This window comes from Mastigoproctus giganteus, chromosome 10 (genome assembly GCF_048544385.1).
Source record: "Mastigoproctus giganteus isolate SK-2022 chromosome 10, ASM4854438v1, whole genome shotgun sequence".
Lineage (NCBI taxonomy): Eukaryota > Metazoa > Arthropoda > Arachnida > Uropygi > Thelyphonidae > Mastigoproctus > Mastigoproctus giganteus.
Genome location: NC_143584.1, coordinates 183,697,608 through 183,720,638, shown reverse-complemented (window position 1 = coordinate 183,720,638; position 23,031 = coordinate 183,697,608). Strand labels below are relative to the sequence as shown.

The 23,031-nt window shown below is 39.0% G+C and overlaps 1 protein-coding gene across 1 annotated transcript in view; it reads left to right on the top strand.

The window, feature by feature from the left end:
• LOC150079616 (voltage-gated inwardly rectifying potassium channel KCNH6-like) overlaps window positions 1-23,031 on the top strand; it is a 597,553-nt gene that overhangs the window by 481,748 nt on the left and 92,774 nt on the right. The window contains exons 9-11 of the mRNA XM_090383538.1: window positions 12,953-13,152; window positions 20,154-20,406; window positions 21,249-21,442. Coding sequence (XP_090239664.1) covers window positions 12,953-13,152; window positions 20,154-20,406; window positions 21,249-21,442 — 647 coding nt within the window. The remainder of the gene's footprint in view (window positions 1-12,952; window positions 13,153-20,153; window positions 20,407-21,248; window positions 21,443-23,031) is intronic.

Below are 23,031 nucleotides of genomic sequence, written 5' to 3'. Positions count from 1 at the left end.
AGGATTAAGGTATTGATGTATTCAGCCGTGTCTCCAGGGCTGATGGGAGTAAACAGTTTTATGTCATCAGCAAAGGTGAGGATATCAGTTCGGCCTGTCACAAATGGCACGAGAACAGCTAAGAACAAGATTCCGGACAGGACCCCGCCTTGTGGGACTCCAGCTGTAATAGTCCTGGTATAGAGCTGATTGCCATCGCGAACAATAATGGTCCTGTTCTCCAGCATTGTCTGAATAAACCAGAGCACGTCTCCACCAATGAGGTAATACTCATGTAGTAGCCTTGCCAACGCGTGAACGGATACGGAATCGAATGCTGCCTGGACGTCGATATATGTAACGGTGATTTCTGAACGGTGCTCAAATGCTTCGAGAAAATTGGTAGTGGTGATGACTAGATTTGTAGCAGTGGATCTTGACCGGGTAGCATAGTGGATCTGCGGTAGCTGTTGTGGCAAAATTTTGGATGGTTAATGTTCTTAGAAGAGATTTCTCAAAGAGCTTTAATTGGCATGATGCAGAGGAAATTGGACGGAAGTGACTGGGCTGAGAAGCAGAGCGTGTTTTCGGCAGCGGTCTTACTAGATATACATGCCACATAGGAGGGGAAAAAATTGATTAAGGATCTTGTTAAATAACGACAGGATTCCAACGTTAATCCTTGACTTTGGCAAACGTTATTCCTTGACTTCATATTACTTTAGTTGTCTTGATCTAAATTCTAAACAACTTACTTAACCCAGTAACTTCCTCCACAGTATGGAGCAATATGGCCTTAGCTGCTAATGCTCCTAAAAACCAAATAACAAACAACAACCTCCACAGTAACTGCCTGGACGCTTAGATAAAACTCCAAGGCAGTTATTGTGGTTGTTTTTAACAACCACCTTGATTGCTAATAACGGTTTCTGCAGTGCTTTAGAATAAGCGATAAAGCAACGAATAGCACATCAGTTCACTGTGTCTTTAAATTACATATGCTCAATGTTCGGCATGCCTGTTTTCTGGAGGAAAACTAGGACTAACTGGGAGAGAGAGAGAGACAAACTATGTAACCCTCGTCTAAGGTCAGATAACTTAATCACATTGTAAAAAATCCTCTAAAAGTTCCGCCCATCGAGACGTGATTCAAACCAACGCTTGTAGAAGGACAGCGGTTGCAGCCACCATACTATCGTAAGTCCTACATGTGCGGTATAATCATACTCATTGATGTTACGTCTGATAAGCAATATATTTTATGTGTTTACAAATAGTTTTTTTTTTTTTTTTCGAAAATGATCAAATTATATGTAAAACCTTTAATCATTTGATTCAATTTTCCCAGAATACTTGAACTACACACACATGCTCATACCGACGGCGGCATTCAAAACCATGGTTACATAAGGGAAAAGTGGTTAACGATTAAGTATGATATCTTTAGCTTTCTTTTAAAAATTAATTCGTATCCATTTTTTTCTCTAAATTAGTCTCTAACATGATAATGAATGTTAGAATGAATAAATTTACTTCTAACTTTGATAGCTAATTGATTCTCCAATTTTTTATGGTTGAACTCTTGATGTAAACAACTTCAGCTCTATATAAAAAATATGGGGAAAGATCAGATCTTCTATACCTAGTAAACTGAATTCTGTTTAAAAATATAGAAAAAGTATCAAATTAAAGCTTAATGCGATCAACATCTGCCCAATTTTTCCTATTTGATTTTCAGCCATGATTACGATAGCATCTGTATATATATGTATTTTTTAATGTTGAAAATGTTATTTCGGAATTTTTGAAACCAATCTTAATTGGATATTTCGTTTGGAATCGATTTGTGAAATGGCGGTGTTTTTGTATTATCAAATAAGTTAATCCTAATCGTATTTAATTAAGTGGTACTAGGGAAGGTACTGGGAAGGAGAGGGTGCACAGAGGAAATGAGTTGACACACTCATATGACACAAAGGCGCGGAAAAATATCCTGAGATTTGAAAGCGATCGGCGCTTCTGTTCCAAATTTATTGCAGTGTTTCTGTAGGTGGGGGAACTGGGAGAATATGAAATGGGAATTGGACCTAGGAATTTGTGGAATTTGACCCAGGAATCAATAAAACATATTCTGAAATTAGCTTCGACCTGACCTTTCCTTCTCGAGTAATGCTCTTAACGCCCAATACATTTCTTTAATGAGATAGAACTGAGAAAAGCTCGAATCGGAATTGATTTTGAAACCATACCAGGGACTAATGGAATATACCCTACAAATTTGGTACCGATCTGACTTTTCTTAGCGATTAAAACGCCTACATTGGAAATATACTTCCATTTACCCATAGTAGTATCTTGAAATGTTACTAAAACCAATTACCGAAAATGTGGGACTTGGCAAATCTTTCTGACGGACCAAAATATAAAATTCAATGGGAGTGGAGTTATTACATGTGGACAGACGAACGAATAAGGTGAAGACAATAGGTACTTTACGCATTTGTGAAGCCACCTAAAAACTGAATAGGATCCCGTGGGCTGGAAACTTCTCTGGCCAAATCTTTGTCACTTATAGTAGTAGTAATGGCAAATGATGCAAGAAAGCAAGCTTATATAGCATCCGCCAAAAAAAAAAAAGAGTTCGCCCATTCGTACCCTCCAAGAAGTTGTCTAGTTCTCCCTTGAATGAGTTTATTCAACCCATCTACTTCCACAATAGCAGATGGAAGCGTGTTCCAACAACTGACCACACGCTGGCTGAAGGCAAACTTCCTCACATCTATTCTGCGGTCATCCTTAACTTGAATTTATGACCCCTGGTGTGTAGTCTCAGCAAGTGGAAGAATACCATTAACATTCGGCTTACTCAGTTCATTCAAAGCTTTAAGAACCTTAATCAGATCTCCCCACAGGTGCCTGGTCTCAAGATTGAGACGCTGCAATTTGCAGCACTGAAGCGTTTCTAGCTATGAGCACCCTTTTATTCCCTTCATCATTCTGGTTTCCCTTCTCTGCACCCGTTCCAGCAGATCTACATCCTTCCTAAAGTGAGGCCTCCAGACCTGTACAAAATACTGAACGTGCGACATAAAGATGACCATATACAAATTGATAACACCTCCTTATCGCTGCTAGCAATGTTTCTGTATATCATTGACAGAACCCCATGAACTGTCCTGGCAGCATGCCTGTAATGCTGAGAGAATTTCATGCTTGTCTGCACAATTACCCCCCGGTCTTTTTCATTCTCCAGTGCCCTGAGTGTAGTACTACACAGTTAAGTTACTCTCTGGTTATTTCTACTCTTGTGCAGTACCTTGTATTTGTCAATGTTCAACTTCAACTGCCATTTCTCAACCCATCGACCCAATTTTCCTAGATCTTGTTGCAGTGGCTCACCCTGATGACTGTCGTTAACCACCCTGCCAACCTTTGTATCATCTGCAAACTTAGACATTAAGCCTGATATACCTTCATCAATATCATTGATAAATATTGAAAACAACAATGGACCTGGCACTGAACCCTGGGAGCTCCACTAACAACATTAGTCACGAGGAGCATTGCCATTGATAACCACGCCCTGTCTTCTTCCATTTAACCATCCCTTTATCTATAGCAGTGACTTGCCCTTAATACCACATTGCTCCAGTTTGTACAGCAGTCTTTTATGTATAACAGTACTAAAAGACTTCATTTAATCCATGTTTAATCCATCATATACTCCCTCCATCACGATAGGAGGGAGTATATGATGAGAGCCTTGTCGATCAATTCGGCCCTGGAAAGATTGTGCAAGGCTCAAGGGATAGAATTTTTTTCAGCCTGGACTGTACTTATTAACAGGAGAGATTGCTTCTACAGGGATAGGATACACTTAAATAGAAAGGGTGCAAGAATATTTGCTGATGCTATCGAGGCAGAGTTAGGTGGGTCGGAAAACTGCTAGCTTGGGGGGAGACAAAGACCAATAGATTGACAGTAGCCACTGGCAGAGGTGAAAGAGATTCTTGCACTGCTTCTATTAGAATGAGCAGAAGCCTGAAAAACAAGATGCATGGTATTTCAGAGACTGCTGGGAGCCATTGCGGTACAAGTAAACACATGGGTTGTGTTAGGGTAGCTAAGAATAGAAACAGGTGCAGGTATACTTGCGTGTACACCAATGCTAGGAGTTTAGTAAATAAATTTGATGAATTTGAGATATTGCTCAAAACATCGAAGGCAGATATTGTTGGGATATCAGAGACGTGGTGTCACACAGATATAAGGGATGCGGAACTGCAATTTGGGGAGTACAACGTCTACAGAAAGGATAGACAGGATAGGAAGGGGGGGAGGTGTTATGCTATTAGTTAAGAAACACATAAAAACCAAGGAAGTGAAGCCAGTCGACATCGCTGGACAGTGCAGTGTGGAGTCAGTTTGGTGTGACATAAACATTGGGAGATCAAAATTGAGAGTAGGAGTGTGCTATAGGCCTAATGACTCTGATGAGTATAATAAGGAACTCTACAGGGAAATAGAGTGGGCCAGTAAATCAGAGTGTCTTATAATGGGAGATTTTAATTTCCCAGATATTGACTGGATTTTGGGGGCTGGTTACTCACACACTAGCAGGGCTTTTGTGGATTTATTGGATGATTGTTTTCTACAGCAACATGTTCGGGAGGCAACTAGAGGGAGTAATACTCTTGATTTGATTATCAGCAGTGATTCTTCATGCATTAGGAATCTGCAGATACAGGAACCACTAGGTGGCAGTGATCACAGTGTGCTGAAGTGGGATTTACTCAAAGAGGTAACTACCATTAGGGGTAAAGGGAAGGGTTATTGCTTCCGTAAAGGCGACTACGATGGACTGAGACAGTATTTAAATTCTATACAGTGGGACCAACTGATGATGTTACCAACAGCAAATTCAAAATGGGAAGCATTCAAAGAACTTATCTTGGAAGCTACTAGGCTTTACATACCAACTAAGAAATATTGTTCAAGGTTTAGGCCAAAATGGATGTCAGATGAACTAATGAGGCATATGGCAGAGAAGAAAAATGCATGGGATACATACAAATTAACACATGACACAGAAGCCTATGATAGATACAAGTTGATATGCAACCAAGTTACAAAGGAGGTTAGGCAGGCGAAGGCAGATTACGAGAAATCCTTGGCAAGGGATGCAAAGAAAAACAGCAAAGAGTTCTTTACTTATGTAAACTCTAGAAGGAAGGGGATGAATCAGATTGGTCCACTTGATATTGATGGGTCAAGTGTTGATGATCCTGCTCAGGTAGCTAACAAACTAAATGAATATTTTGCATCGACATTCACACATGAGGAGTTATTCAGCGAGGGGAATGCCAGAGGTGTATTCAACTCTAGCAGTAAGCTACAGAATCTTGAAATAACTGGGAGTAAAGTGGAGGAGAAACTGTTGAAGATAAACACAAGAAAGGCACCCGGGGTGGATGGGATCTATCCAGTTATATTAAAGGAGGCAGCAAAGGAAGTAAGCAAACCCTTAGCCATAATTATGAGAGCTTCCTTGGACTCAGGGGAGGTACCCATAGACTGGAAATGTGCAAATGTGACCCCAATTCACAAAGGAGGATCAAAGGCTGACACAAGTAATTATAGACCTGTGAGCTTAACTTCTGTTCCAGGAAAATTAATGGAGGCACTGGTTAAAGAAGCACTGCAGGATCATTTAGACAAGACTTCAGTTATAGCTCAGACACAGCATGGTTTTGTTAAGGGGAAGTCTTGCCTGACCAACTTGATTGGATACTATGATGCAGTCACAAAAGAACTGGATGCAGGGAATAACTTTGATATTATATACTTGGATCTTAGAAAGGCTTTTGATACTGTTGCACATGGAAGACTGCTACACAAATTGGAGCAGTGTGACATTGGAGGCAAATTGCTGCTATGGATAAAGGGGTGGTTGAGGGGGAGAAGACAGAGAGTGGTAATCAATGGACACTGCTCATCGTGGACTGATGTTATTAGTGGAGTCCCTCAGGGCTCAGTGTTGGGTCCATTATTGTTTTCTGTATTTATAAATGATATTGATGATGGTATATCAGGCTTAATGTCCAAGGTTGCAGACGATACAAAGGTTGGCAGGGTTGTCAAGGACACTACTGACACTATGCTGCTGCAACAGGATCTGGAAAGGTTGAGCAGATGGGCTGAGAGGTGGCAAATGAAGTTTAACATTGACAAATGTAAAGTACTACACATGGGAAACAGCAACCCCAGAGCAACGTATCAACTCTGTGGTACAACACTGACAGTGGTAGAGAATGAAAGGGACTTGGGGGTGGTTGTGCAGGCAGATATGAAGTTCTCTGAGCAGTGCAGACGGGCTGCAAGAGTAGCTCATGGAGTATTGTCAATGATATACAGGAATTTTTCCAGCAGGGATAAGGCGGTGATTATTCCATTGTATAAGGCGATGGTCAGGCCACACCTAGAGTACTGTATACAGGTCTGGAGGCCTCATTTCAAGAAGGATGTAGAGCTGCTGGAACGAGTACAGAGAAGGGCAACAAGATTAGTGAATGGAACAAAGGGGTGCTCTTACGAAGAAAGGCTTAAGTTTTGCAAATTACAGTGTCTGGAGACTAGGCACCAGCGAGGTGATCTGATAGAGGTGTATAAAGCCTTGAATGGTTTAAGCATGCTCAATGCTGATGGGATTCTTTCTCTAGCTCAGAAAAATCACCTGAGAGGGCATAAATTCAAATTGAGGAAAGACAGATGTAGGATAGACGTGCGGAAATTTGCCTTTAGCCAGCGGGTGGTTGGTTGGTGGAACAGACTTCCATCCCTTGTGGTGGAGGTTGATAGCCTAAATAAGTTTAAGGCTCAGCTGGACAGGTATTTTGAACGAACAGAGGGGTGAAGTGGAAGTGGGTTTTTTTTTTTTTTTTTTTTTTTTTTTTGGCTGATGCTGCATAAGCTTGCTTTCTTGCATCAAATGCCTCTACTAATGCTAATGCTAATGCTAATGTGTAGGATGACAAAATTATGTTTGCATCCAGTTCCTTGGTCGATGCATCATAGTAAACTATCGTATTGGTTAGACAAGACCACCCCTTGACAAATCCATGCTATGATTGCAGTATAATTGTAACCTGTCAAAATGGTCCTGCTTTACTTCTTTAACCAGTGATTCCATTATTATTTTCTCTGAAACAGAGGTTAAGCTAACTGGTCTGTAATTACCCATGTTGCCTTCTGATCCCCCTTTATGAATTGAGAATATATTCACACTTCTTCAGTCCATAGGGACCTCCCCTGAATCCATGGATGCTCTCATAATTATGGCTAAGGGCGTGGTGACCTCCTTTTCTGCCTCCCTTAATATAATTCGATAGATTTCATCCCCCCAGGTTCCTTTGTTACGTCCATCCTCAACAGTTTCTTCACTTTCCTGTCAGTTATCACAAAACCATTTAACTCCTCGTTACAGTTTGATAAACATTTGGCATCCTCTTCCGTAAAGAGTTCCTTGTGTGAATGTAGGTGCAAAATACCTATTCAATTTTTCCAAAACCTGAGCAGGGTCATCAACAGCTAACCTATAGATATCAAGTGGTCCAATGTGATTCAACCCCTTCCTTCCTTCCTTCTTTATACTATTAATATAAGCATTGAAAAAACAATTTACAAACATGTGATAAGTTTATCATGTTTGTAAACAGTTCTGATTAGAATCCCATAAGTGACAAGAACTTGTTGAGACTTTTTTGCAAACGGGAGCTGTCTCGCTCATATGCTGGCTAGACCATTTACCTCCCATTTAAAAAAGTGTGAGTTCGATTACCTTCGCCGGCAGAAATAATACAACACCATCCATGACAGCATGAACTTCTGAAGCGTTTCATGGGTTCATGGGTCATCCGTGACAATATAGGTGGTTCCCCATTTCTCTTTCATTTGAAGAGGTGCAGGTTCGAGTTCCTTCAGTGACTAGAGAAATTCTTAAAACTTTTTTCAGTTAAGATAGTTAATTAAAATCTCAGACGTGCAAAGTAGGATTCCAACAAGTTATTTCAAGTTTTTCAGATCACAGAATATGCAAATCGGTCTCTGAACACACACTTTACAGACAATACACTGTAAATCAATTTGGGTACTATAACCGAAGTAATTTAATGCGCCAAAAGAAAAAAAAAAAAATCAACGAATAACAGCAGCTTTTGATGTGGTTGCCAAATTACTCAGTCTCTTCTAAGGTGTATAGCTTCTTCTCTGCTCAATTTCGAATTTTCATTTTGCAAATCGGCATGAAATAGTCCCAGTTTACAAACATATACAAAGACCCCGGTTTGCTCAATGCTTATTAGAAACACCCAAACCAATCAAACAAACAGCCTACATGCAAGAGTAGGCTTAATAATTGCAGATGCTGTTTCTTAACATTTTATTAGTCAAACTCTTGAGTAAGCGGTATGAATCAACAGAAATAAAATAATTCCACCATTTCAGAAATAATTTATTAGTGTTTATAATGTAAATGTAACACAAACATATGCTATTCACTAACATACGCGATTCTGTTAATTAACAGGAATAAGCTCTGTGAAAACTTGCACCTGATATATTTTGAAATGCAGGAAAAATTTTTAAAAATATAAATATTTTTAAAAGTAATTCGTTTTGAAAGCAGCAGTCCGTCAGTTATACTCTTGACCCTTTCTCGTTCACAAAAAGGCGTTAGCAGTTCGTAGGCCTATGTATAAATGAAACTGAGTTCGCAACGGGTTTTTTTTTCTATGATGCTTCTTACAGTTTTTATTTTAAAAGTAGCTAGGGACTTACTACCCTGTGTGTTTTAACGATATGGATTGCCGATTAGTATTGTTTCAAACGTTTTCAGTAATAGTAATAGAAATAATAATAATAATATTATTAATAGCCGTACAGTGCAAGGAAGCCAGAGGCTTTTGCTCACTGGCCGAAAAAAATAGGTAACTATCCAGTTGACCTTTGCATTTATTCAAACTGTTAGCTTCAACTACCGGTGAAGGCAACGACTCGCTAGCTGAAAGTAAACTTCCTACAATCTAGTCTAAACCTCTTCCCCTGTAATTTGAATTTATGCCAACGAGTTCTGGAATTCTCTACAACAATGAAAATATTGTCTTCGTTCATTTTACTACCCTCTCTCAGAGCCCTATAAATTTCAATCAGGTCACCTCTGAGGTGCCTGGTTGCCAAGCTCTGTAGCCCACATAATCGGAGTCTTTCCTCGTATGGTTGCCCTTTTGCCTATTTCACCATGCGAGTTGCCCGTCTTTGGACACCTTTCAAGAAGTTTAATGTCTTTTTTCAAATGAAGTCTCCATACTTGAACACACTTTTCGAAATGTGATTTTACAATAGTTTTATATAATTACCGTCATATGACCTTCATAACTCTACAGGATAAGTTCGATAAATCATCGATAGGACACCATGGGCTTTCCTGGCTGCCTGTTTACCCTACTCAGAAAACTTGATATCTGCCGTATTATAACTCCCAGATCCCTTTCTTCCTCTACTGTTTTTAATTCAACTTCAAGTGTATAATGGTTGTATTCTCCAAGTGTAAGACCTTGTATTTTGCTGCATTAAAACTTAGCTGCCACTTTTCTGATCGTTCTTGAAGCCTGTTCAAGCCATGGTGAAGGAGCGCTGCTTGGCACTGATCATTAATGACTCTACCAGTCTTTTCGTTGTCTGCAAATTTTGACATCACCACTTCTGTCCCTTCGCCAATGTCGTTTATGAACATAAAAAACAACGGTGGTCGAAGAACCGATCCTTGGAGCGACTCCACTTCTGATTTTACACCAATCTGAAGAAAATCCAATATTCACAACCCTCTGCCTTCTGACCTGCAGCCATCCAGCAACCCACCTTAGAATTTTTCCAGTAATTCCAACATGTTATACAGTAACCTCTCATGAGAGACTGAGTCAAACGCCTTGCTAAATTCCAAATAAACTATATCGAAATTGTTCCCTACATCCTGCTCATAAGTAACTCTGTCAAAATAGCCTACTAAGTAAGTTAAACATGATTTTCTCTTAACAAAACTATGCTGTGTGTTATTCAGAATGCCATATCCATCTAAATATCCCCGAATTGCATTCTAAATCACTGCCTGTAAGATTTTTTGAAGTCACACTAACCGGTGTGTAATTACGGACTTCGCATTTAGAACCACCTTTATGTATTGATGATACGCTGGCACTTCTCTAATCCAAAGAAATCTCTCCCGAGTCCAAAGATGCCCTTACAATTAACTTCAATGGAAAATACACTCTTCGGCGACGTCCCTCAAAATTACTGGGTATATGCCATCAAATACAGGAGCCTTACTTGCTTTTATGCTCGAAAGGTTTTCGAATAAACAGTCATCATTTGCACCTTTGTGCAAATAAATACCATCTCCACAAAATAGATTCCTTCTACCTACAAGTGCGGGCCACGCTGATACTCTCCCTCCCCCCAGATTCTTGCAGAGTCCCTCAAGTCTCCAGTTAAAACAAGGCTTTAAGCATATAATCCAGCCTATCGTTTCTGGGCAGAATTGCAACCCAAACTGCAACGAGCCTAATCGTTAAAAAAAATTCTTCTGGCTAAATATCAAACCAAGCTTCCACAACTAATTTTATATCTTCATCATCTTTAAAACTAATTTCACGAAGATGAGACTTTATGTTTCTGAACAAATAATAGTCACCTAGGGCAGGATCTGAACTGTACGAGGGAGTAGTTGTTCATTTATGAACACCCACATTTATGAACTTTGTCCTGTACAACCCGGGCTTTCTGCACGGGCGCATTCTTGTGCAGGCGCAAACCCATGTCCCGAATTTCCTCACATTTTTCCCGAATTGTGGCTTTTAACTGGCCCCAAGTTTCTGCGATACAATCCTTTTGTGTCGCACAAACTTGAATACACTTTTCCAGCTGATGGTTCGGTTCGAAACATTTTTCAAGGTTGGAAAACTTGGTGCTTCTACTGTATGCTTTTAAATTTTATTCAAGAACGTAAGAATATAGCCATGTTTCATAACCTGGGTTAACAAGAATTAATTTTAAATTCTCTTTCGATGACTGCACCCTCTGATGTTTATCATGAATTGAAAGGTTTTTTGGAACCCATTGGTGCAAACTTTGGACATTCCTAAATGTTCATGCATTATTGTTAAAAGGCTTCCATGGGAAATGTTAATTACTCTTTCAAGTTCAGCCACTTCTGTTTTTTCTAAATTTTTTTCTTCAACGATGGCAATTGTTTCAGATTTGACTTGCTTCAGTTGGACGACCAGACCTTAGATCATCTTCAAGTGACTCTTGTCCTCTTTTGAACTCTGCCTACCGTCTTGCAAGTGGTAAATTAATTCGCGGACTGGTGCAAAATTTTATGTTTCCCACTCGAACTTTCCATAACTGCCGCTAGAGGCGCTCTCCCTGATCGCTATTGAGCAGACCGTGTACGCATGCAGTACTTGTTGAGCTAGTGTTACTTGAAGAGTTTTTTTAGACGCGTGTTTGAAGCAAGTATCATGTCGGATATACAGATTGAACAACAATATGTGATTCGTTATTGTGTCAGACGGGGCTTAAATGCATCGGAAACAGTTAAAGAGATGAAGTAAGCTTATGGTAATGATTGTCTTGGTAGGACGGCCATATTCCGATGTGACTGAACTTTCCGGTGTGAAGTGGTTTCTCCATCAAGAAAATGCCAGGCCCCATTTGGCTAATATTGAGCAGCCAGTGATCACTGCCATAGGTACCGAGGTTCTGCCACATCCCCCTTATTCACGGACTTAGCACCGTGTGATTTCTTCCAGTTTCCATGTCTGAAGAAAGCTCTAAAAGGCAAGCATTTCGCCTCCGACACAACGATGCTCGCAGAGACACATCGAAAGCACTTCGCAGTCTTTCGAAAAATGGCTTGTAAGAAGCATTTAATGCATGGGTACAATTACCCACGCATTAAATGCATGCCAAAAGTGTGTAAAGTTTAAGGGAGAGTATTTCGAGAAGGAGAAATCCACAGAAGATTCAGATGATGACAATTAAGATATGATCTTGCACCAGTCCGCGAATTAAATGATCACTCCTCGTATAACTATATGACATTTCTCCAAACACTGCAGTCAATCTTTCATGTATTTCTTTAGCATTTCTGCCCTCTTTAGTCAAAAATTTGATTACTGAACAATGCTCGTTTTGTTGGATATTCATTCCTTCTTCTTCTTCTTCCACCTACCAATATAAAAAATTTAATTTTAGAAGCTGCATAAAACATTGAGATGCAATTTTTTCATATTATTTTATAAGACATTAGGCAACAAAAATAACTTATTCTGTTATTTATTAATACATTTTGTAAACCCTGTTCTCAGAACTTTTTCACAACCCCTCGTATTCCTGTCATGCTGTATATCCTCTTAATCCCTGACTCGGAAACTCGGGATTTTCGACTAACAAACAGAAAATTCGACAAGAGAACACACGCAATTTACAGACAGTATGTACTGAGCAATATGGCCTTAGTCGCTGATACTCCTAAAGCTCTGCAAAGTCAATCAAAATGCATACATATACATTTTCTGCCTCTATCTGTTATTACAACTAGCGAATTTCCTTACAGAACAAGGGATGTGCATGATGTTATCAAAATCATGATTTCTTTTGTGCAGAAATCGATAGTTTGATTTCTGTGAACAAGAAATCAAATTCATGAATCTGTGTAGGATTCCACTCACCATTGTAGTTATCGTTTTGATATATCCATTCCATTTATGTTTCAGTGAGATGAAATCTATCCACTAATGCTCTTCATTTCAGAGCGTGAAATATTTTGCTGTAATTCTTTACGTTTTTAAATTATGCAATGTATACCATAGTTTTTACTAATGTATCAGTAAGATTAATGACTGAATTCCATTTTCAGCCCTTATGTATGCCAGCATCTTCGGAAATGTTTCAGCAATCATACAACGGCTTTATTCGGGAACGGCCAGGTATCACACTCAGCTTCTTAGGGTCAAAGAGTTCATCAGGTTCCACCAGATTCCAAACCCTCTGAGGCAGAGGCTTGAAGAATACTTCCAGCATGCCTGGACCTATACTAATGGAATTGATATGAACATGGTACGTGGTTGGAATTAGTAACTTTAATTGCTTAACATATTAGTTGCTCATTAAAAATTTTTAAGACAGCTATGCTGTTCTGCTCTATGTTGTAAATTAGCCTAATTGAATAGTTTTATTTTATATTTTCACTTTTAATTAGCGCTACGATATATTTTTTAAAGTGACTCCTAACACGAAAAGTACTAGGACTTATACTCCAGTATTGCGTATGGATTAAAAGTTGAGAAAACAGAAAATAACTCTTGACGATGGGCTTGAATTTCTGCGGATTCTAATTTTCTGGTAAATACATAAGAAGGTTGTTCCAAAGATCAAAAATAGAAGAGATGAATGAAAAGGAGGAAAAGTTAATCTGGTGAGTTTGCAGTTCAACTATTTGTAGATGTTTACTAGTTGAAGCGCGTGTTGGTTGCAGCCACTTGAAGAATCCTGACTTTGAATACCTTAAACTTGTCATCCACTGGTATCTCTCCGACCAAATCCATGCAGCATCATTAAAATATATGAAAAGTTACAACTTTTCTAATTTTCTAACTCCATCGGCTCGAACTGAATCCATCAAAAGCTGCGTAAATTTCTTTTGCTAGTTAAACATCTAAAAATTTTCTGTTTATTCAGAAATGGCTGTGTATTATGATGCTAAGCACTTTATATACATAGTCTAAATTTGTTCGCAGCTTGAGGCTCTAGCCCTAAATGCGCCTTAGTCTAAATACATCATACACCATCAGGCATCTCTCATATTGTGGAGTTATACTTCATAACTGTTTTTGCCATCATTGCATCACTTGGGTACCTACCCACTCACTGACGAAGGGCCAAATAGCCCTGAAACAGTGCTGTCTGGGTGGTGGTACCTATCTGAGAATAAGTAACACTAGTCTTCTCCTTAGGTGAAGCGTTACTTATTCGAAGTAGTGCAATATCATGGCAACTCGTTGTGAAGGCATTCACAATATGAGATATAACCTAAAACGATGCCACCTTAAAAATTTTCTGTTTATTCAGAAATGGCTGTGTATTATGATGCTAAGCACTTTATATACATAGTCTAAATTTGTTCGCAGCTTGAGGCTCTAGCCCTAAATGCGCCTTAGTCTAAATACATCTGAAAATATCATTCATATTCATAATAATCAGTCATTTGAGAAGGTAAGCAGTCTTCGTTACCGTGGATTAATGCTAGACTATCAGATAACCTTTTTGCAGCGCTTTTATACAAACGTTCCTGTCAAAGTAGCTTTGCAACTTTCCAAAGCTAGCTTGACAATAACTTGTATGTCGGTTAAACTATTCCCTGGTTTGAGGCTCCAGTCCTAAATGTTTTATTAGATATATTAGTTTAATTTGTTTTAAGTAATTCGCTTTTAATTTTAATTAAAACTGTGCTATATTTACTTCCTTTTGGCTATTTTTATCCCTTTTTCCTTTTCATATTCTTCCATTAAATGGGTCTGTTGTCCTTAATATACATCTCATGAAAGCAACCTAAACTGACTGTTCATTTTATTAGGTAAACTTGCCATTTTCATGAATTCCAGCCTTCCTTCAGTCACAACACCACCTGTTCGTACCCGCTGTTTTGCAGCGATGAAAGAGCCAGAACATGGTGAGAACAGTATAAGTCCATGGACCCCGCGATACAAGTGGAGTAACTTTTAAATCCCAGGTTATCTGAAAATTGTTTCTGACCATGCAGATTGAAGTCTGTTATTTAATCATATGTTAATTTAAATTTAATTTTTACTTAATCACATTTACGTTTAATTTTTATTTAATTACATTTACATTTAATTTTTATTATATTAATTAACGTTTTAGTTTTATTTAACTACGTATTAAGTTATGTTTAATTTTCCTTATTAGTAAATCAGTCTTGTAAATTAAATTAATTTCCCCACCCAATTTTGAGCACCCTGATACGATTTATTTTAGGACTACTCCACGGTTAATAAGGAATTTGGAATTAGGTCGAGGACTGTGCAGTTGCACGATATTCATTGCAACTGGACTGTTTTACGGGTTCGTAGCTGTTAAAATTTTTATTTGCAATAGCAATGGTTTGCACGTTTTTGTTACCAGAATGCCCTCGTGGGTAGCACAATTGGTAGAATCGCCGTCCTCCACACACCGGATGGAAAAGATCTGAGTTCGAAAATGACGCGAGGAATTTTTCTGGGTCTTTTTCACAACATGACTGAGTTAGTCGGTTTCAGGTGAGGGTAGCATGGTTTTTTCTTCGGAAACTCGAGTTTTTCGTCCGGCAAACGGAAAATCCACCACAGAACTCACGCTGTTTTCAGACAGTATACACGGAATAATATGGCCCTAGTCGCTGATGCTCCTAAATCCCTACAATAATAACAACAACAACAACAACGACGTTACAAGACTAGCCTCCAGTCTTAAAACACAGTTTTTAAAAATAAAGATAAACTTGAGTACATCTGAAGAAGCCAATCCAAAATCCTGGATAATACTCAAGAAAGGGAGTGGAGATGGTGAGTTAATATCGACTCTAGCAGCAGGTATTAGTTCATCTTGGGCATACCCTGGTAACGATTTTGAGGCTGTTCTGGGCTGCTATCTAGTCGATGGACTATAGTTGCTAGTATGTGCAGTTCACTTACCCCCACCCGTTGCAAATCAATGCATTACGAATTTTTCTGCTTGGCTCCTGACCTCTATCAAGTGCAACCAGAAAGTAATAATTCTCGGAGACTTCAATCTGCTCCTGTCAGCTGCATCGAAGCTCCTCGATCAGTTAATTTCGGATCTGTCGAGTCTCAACATCTGTGTCCCCCCCTTTCGCGGAGAGGGGGGGGACACAGATTACATAGAATCTTTTTCAGCCATGAGAGTGCTTAAGCAGTAATCAGTTCTAATTCTGCATTTCCCTCCGAACACAGGCCAATTGAAGCTTCTCTCATTCTGTTATCCTGTTGAAAGAATGCTATAACTAACCAAACCAATCGAACTCGATTGAAAAGATCAGGAAGGCTGTATATGATCCAAAATACCTAAAAATTGAAACAGCAATGGATCTCTTTAGGCTCTATCCCTGACGGCGAACTCTCAGTGAAATCGATATAGATGAAGCTGCGTTTTGGCTTCAGAAATCGTTGTATTCCCTTGCTAGAGTGGCCATGTCAAGAGTATGCGTCATCTGCCCACTCTTGAAGCCGTGGTGGTCCAGCATCCTTATGCACCAGTTTAATGAAAAACAACGACTACATGCCCAATTCACCTCCTAGAAGTGAATTGGGCATGTCACCCACAGAAAGATCATATTCAGCGTACTCAATAGCCAGATGCAGTTTCCAGAAATCCAAGGAGCAGGCTATCAACTCGTTTATAGAGAAGAGGATAGCGTGTGGCCAACGATCCTGATCGGCCAATCACATCCCGTCAACAGAATCGTTAGACCTAGCCGAATGGTGCGATCATGTAACCCGGTTCGCCAAAACAGACAGTGCAGCTGCGGACTCCTCCTGGAACAGTGCCCACTACGATATAACTAATCTCACTAACGTATCGATTGGCGAAGATGATCTAATCAAGGCCATCAACGCCCTATTCAATAAGAAAACAATGGGAAGTGACTCTATTCCCACCTTTTGCCTTAAAGTTGCCTCCTATTTCATCAGCGATGAGCTGACGTAGTTGTTTGACAGAATTTTACAACAGGGAATCGTCCCAAACGCTTGGCTAAATTATAGAGTCATCCCAGTTCCAAAGTTGCAAAATCTGATCTGAACTATAGGACTATAGGCGTATTTCAATCTCCTCATCTTTTCTCAAATGCCTGGAGAAGTGCTTGTTTAAAGTGGTTGCCAATCAGATCCTTTCCCAGAGACCTCAGCATACACATCTCACAAAGATCACCGATAACATGCATACAGGCTCTGAATTTGAAAACCCTTCAAGCCTGGGAGCAAGGGTATGTTATTCATGCTGTTTTTCTGGATCTGAAAGCGGCCTTTGACTCAGTGGAAGTTAAGCCACTTATGTGCCTCCTGGAGAACTACTACGGTTTCACAGGTAATGTCTCGAAGCTCCTTAGGAATATGCTGACCAAGAAGTGCCTTACCTTCCAGCAAGAGAATAACTGCATCACAAAACAGGTGGAAGTCGGTATACCCCAAGGTGGATCGTTGTCGGCACTGCATTTTTCAGTGATATTTATTCCACTGATGAATGAAATACCTGCGTTTATGGCCTACGCTGACGACATTGTATAAATATCTGTCCTCTTTCTGTGAATACGCTACCTGTTTTGGGCTTGAAATAAACCGTGAAAAATCCAAATACTGTATAATCATGTTCTCACATAGAGCACAAGCAGACCTCAATCCAGAAGCCTCTCTGCAGCCCTCCATTGCGGAGCATGTTCTCGTTGCCACTCATTCCGTAAAATTCTTAGGAGTGGTAATGGACGAAAACCTAACGTATAAGGAACAAATCCATCAACTGCGTTCAAGAGAATTACAGGCTTTCTGGGGTATGAAACTTGATCTCTGTAGAACGCACAACAAGGAAACAGTCAGAAAATCTCTCCTGTACTATTTTAGTTCTATCATCAGTTATGGTATTGAAGTTTTGTCGGCTGCTCCTGTGTCCAGTCTGAAGAAGCTCTGGTGTCTGGAATTCTGTGTCCTAAAGTGGGCCAACAATTGGGCTCACCTACCCTAAACAACATTAAAATCACAGCTCTTCATAAATCTGAGATACACTCCAGCCCAGTACCTGGCATATGCGAGGAAGCTCACAATGACGCTTAATCTGTGCTCCACTGCTCTCGACTTTGTTAATATCTGGGAAATCGTAGGCTGGAAAATCCCTGGTAGAGCCCTCAGAAACCATCCACTGCTCTGTTCTAACCTGCAGAAGCTCTCGGCCTTTAAGCGGTACTTTCCGAACAGCATCATCGGCGCGCTGAACGCCACAAACATTGATTTGTATGTGTGGTCCAGAGATTCTGCCTGCAGAGAAGAAAAGCGAACAAATCCATAGTCAAGTGCAGTCAGCATTCCTGCAATTGTCAGCGGAACTGGTCAACTCGCAGTGAAAGTTTCCAGACTGTCTCAATGTGTTGCAGCTTGTATATAATAACTATAAAATCTATATAATGCAATATAAGCTCTGTATAATATATTATAATAAATATAAAATCTATTTAATGTAATATTAGCTGTGTATAATCTATTGCACTGTCTATGTATTTCATGTATTTGCTGTGTACCCACGTAGTTTTTATGTACTGAATGTGTCCAGTTAATTGTGAGATTCCTTTGGTTGCCTGTAGTGGGAATCGTATCCTATATTTCTATGAATAAAGAATTTTATTATTATTATATACCTGGTTGTGGCCACTATGAATGCCACAACCAGGCCATAACGGATGATATTAAAAGGATTCAGGATTTTTCATGCACAAACAGAAATTAAAGTACATGGATTTGGAGTTTATCAATGCAATCATGAAGAGTACTGTGTGGGTTGCGTTTACATTTATCGTATTTTTTAATGTCCTGTGCCTATTTACTTAAATGCGGTTATAAAAAGTATAATTTAATTATCACAGATTTCTGTATTCAAAATTGTTTGGTGTATATTTTCTGATTTTACATAAAAAAAAAAAAATTCAGCATTTTCCCGTTAAAATTCCAATGGATATCCACTACTGTATTAATACTTAACATGTACATTTACACTGCCACCCAAAACATTATGGCCACCCCCGTGTTTTAGCAATCGGCCGTTCCTCCTCACCTGGTGGCACACTTGTCACGATGAGAACCGGTAAATGTGATACCGCAGGTTCGTGGCATGCGATCCATACGAATTACTTGAGTGAAATGGGCAGGGACCATGATTTGACTAACTTCGAAAAAGGGATGATTAATGGGTGCCAGTAGAAGATGGTAATATTATGGAAACTGCAAATCTTATGGGCTGTTCGCGGAGTGCTGTAGTTAAGGTGTTCCAAGCATGAATGGACAGAGCAGCAGTCGTCGGACAAAAGAAGAGTGCCCACGCCTCATCGATGGTCATGGTGAACGCAGGCTGTGCCATCTTATGCCAGCCGATAGACGGAAAACAGTGGAACGGCTGACCATGGACTTTAACCATGAAAGATCAGCAGTGGTTCCAAGACCATAATCCGAGGAGCCCTTCTCTGTATTGGCCGTCGGAGTAGGTTCCCGGTCGAGGTACCCATCGCCAACGACGCAAAAAGTTTGCATCTGAACAACGTCATTGGACCATTGCGACTGGAAAAAAGCCCTGTCCGATTGGACTATTGCGACTGCCTTGTCCGATGAATCACGTTTCCTGCTATGCAGTGTGGATAGTAAATGGGGAGTATGGCGACAAACTGTGCAGAGGAATTACTCCGACGTCCTAATCCAACAGAAAGGTGGAAAGTGGCGGAAATGTTTTGGTATGGGGGATGTTTTCCTCGGAATTTTGGAGCCTTCATAGATTTCCCTAGAGCGCACTCTGAATACGAAAAACTACATTGTGGCTGATCAAGTAGCCTGATCAGCCACAATGGTCACTGTCTTCCCGGATGCCGCAGGTGTTTCAGCAGGATAATGCGCCTTGCAATGTTGCCAGTATTGTTCGAGAGTGGTTCACAGAACGCGAAACTGACTTGGACACCGAATTCTCCGGATATGAATCCCATAAAGAACATCTCTGGGAACTACTTGGTCGACAGATCCAGCGTTTGGATCCTCCACCACGGACTACCGCATATCTATAGGAGGGAATCCTGGCGAAATGGTACAACATACCTCCTGCAAAGTTCAGAGGCCTTATGGAGTCCTTGTCTCTCCGTGTGGCGGCAGTACCTGTTGCAAGAGAACATACCCACTGCAGTATTAGGTACAGTCATAATGTTTTGGCGGGACAGTGTATGTGTGCAATTCTCTTCCCATTGCCTTGCTGAAATTTTTTTTTTTTTTTTTGAATCTTTCTTAATTTCAATGAATTAGGTGCTCAAAGGATTTCCGGAGTGTCTTCAGGCGGATATATGTCTGCACCTCAACCGAACTCTCCTGACAAATTGTCCTGCCTTTAAAGGTGCCAGTCCTGGTTGTCTGAGGGCGCTTTCTATGAAGTTCAAGACTACTCATGCGCCACCTGGAGATACTCTAGTCCATCGAGGAGATGTGCTCACGGCCTTGTATTTTATCTCCCGAGGGACAATTGAGATTTTAAAAGAAGATGTAGTAATGGCATTATTAGGTGAGTTTTTTCCATATTTACTAAGCATTAATTATTAATTGTTTTTGAGTAAGGTAGTAAAGTAGCTGTTCATTTAACTAGAAATAAATAAACCATTCTGATTTATATAATATTACTGTTAAACTAAACAGCTCAGTTCATGACATCAGCTTAATTGATTTCCTGAAAACACACACACGTTATCCTGACTTGGAACCAATAGCGTTATATTAACTTAAAACTGGTAACAGAACAGCAATTATCATAAATAAAAGTAATTTAAAATTACTTTTATTTATGATACATTAAGCTAATAGAATAGGAAGCGAATCACTTCAGCATAAATTTAACAATTTTAAATTTTTTCTTGTTTATTTTCATTTTTCCTTCAAAGGGCCATCCAGAAACCTTCCACAATTTCCATTTCTCATGTGAACTTTATAATTACAACAATTATTTATACCACTTAATTGCTGCAGATTAGCTCATTGCGATCTTCTTCACACTGGCTACAGAAAAAATAATATAGTAAACATAGTTGTATGAAAATTTTCTATGTGTGATATTATGCATTCAAAAAGAAATGAATGGTACATATCTGTAAAATTTCGTTTTATATAATAATTACGTTGAATCTCATTTTTTATTTTGCTCCACTTAACTTCAGTCGCATCTTTCAGTATGTTAATTATTAAAATTGCTTTTTTAACGTAGTTTTAATTTCTTAAAGTTAAGTGAACTATAGCCTAATTGCCTAAAATTATCGAATTGAGTTAATCGAATGCCCAATCTTGCAGGTATTCTGAAGCAGAATTTTCTTTGTGTGAAGCACCGAAGGTAAATATATGTGTATTCTGTTTTAGGAAAAGACGATATATTTGGTGAAAATCCATGCATCTACCCAACGGTGGGAAAGTCCAATAGCAACGTGCGTGCCTTGACCTACTGTGACCTTCACAAAATTCTCAGAGAAGATGTTCTAGATGTCTTAGATATGTATCCCGAGTTCTTTGAGCCTTTCTCCAATAATATAGAAATCACTTTTAATCTTAGAGACGTAAGTTTATTCATAATTTCATGAAAAAGAAAATGATAGACATTAAGGTCCTGATATATAATCGCAGTGAAGCACCTCTTGGTTCTATCTTCATATATATTTTTATTCATTTCTGTATAGAAGGGTTGGATTTCAATTCAACTCTTCTGAAGAGAGTTTAATTAATTCAACGATTTAGGGAAGTAACTAGTAGCAAATCGCTAAGTTGAGACGTAGAAGGTACGATGGAATAACGGGTTTCAAACCATACAAACTTATAAAAATCTTTGAAGAATGGGAGATGAGATCCATTTATCTAAACTGAAATAATACGACTCCGCGCGGTATTATTTCAGTTGTACCATTAAGAGATCAATCCGTGTTTTTTACTCAGTTAACAATAGATTCTGGAGGTGATTCACAGCAGACACAGGCCATGATTCACAGGTGAATCAGTACCACTGGCCTGATTCACAGGCCAGTGGTATTCGACCAGTAGTACGCGAGAGTCCTTTCAGGAAATTTGTTGAAAACTTATCTTAAAAATGTTTAATATATATATATATATATGGTAAATTAATTTGTAATAATCACGTGTTTGGATTAATTCGTCAGTCGTCATCGATATTATAAAAACAGATATTATTTCGAAAATATATTCTTCGAGAAAATTGTAAGGTATACATCATTTAAAAAGGTTGAATGCCACTGATATAGAAAATAACTCAAAGCAGCATTTAATCTGATACTGTGGATGCGTCTATCATGTGAAGAGTTCAAGAATCACGCACACTAGACTTAAGAACAAATGGAAGTATTTCCAAAAACTCCCAATGCAACTTTTATTAATTTTATGTATATAATAATTGGCTTATGTCCCTTTGTCCGGAACGCTCTTTAAACTTGAATAACTCAAAGGCTAAACAAGCTTTTGACCTGAATTCCTTTTGCAATATGTTTTATTTAGCAGTAAAAAACAATATTCAGTAAAATTTTCCGACCGATTTTCAAAATTTCCGTTATATTTTGAAAGTTCCATTACGAAATTGTTGAGCAACGACAGTTTCGTTAGTTTTGGCGTAATATTCACCACGGGTACACTGGAATAACTGTATTTTTGTCTGTGCAATAATTGCAATTTTTAAAGGACGATATAGTCATACATGTAAAAAATTATAAAATTCCATTTTTAGTAAATTTTTAAATCTGTTTTATTACCCGAATCCTTCCCACTGACGCCTTAGCTAGCAGCGAAGGAAGCCGAGGGAGAAGTTTTTGTAATTTCTTCGATAATAATCTTAACTTCTTCTCTGAAACAGTTTTGGCAAAATATTCACCACTGGTACATTAGTTTGTGTGTATTTTATAAGTTTTTAAAGTCTTGTATATTATTTTATTGTTTTTATTTAGTATTCAGTTTTATCCGTTTTTCTCTGTACTGTATAACTGCACTGGCTGGTCAAAACAGTTAGAGGATTACTAGAAAATCTACTGTATCAATAATTGGGAATATCGATATGGTATATAGTCTCAATGACAGCAAGCGTTCACAAATGACGTGCAGGTGTAAATTTCTATGTTCTCCAACAAACAAGCCTAAACATGCAAAT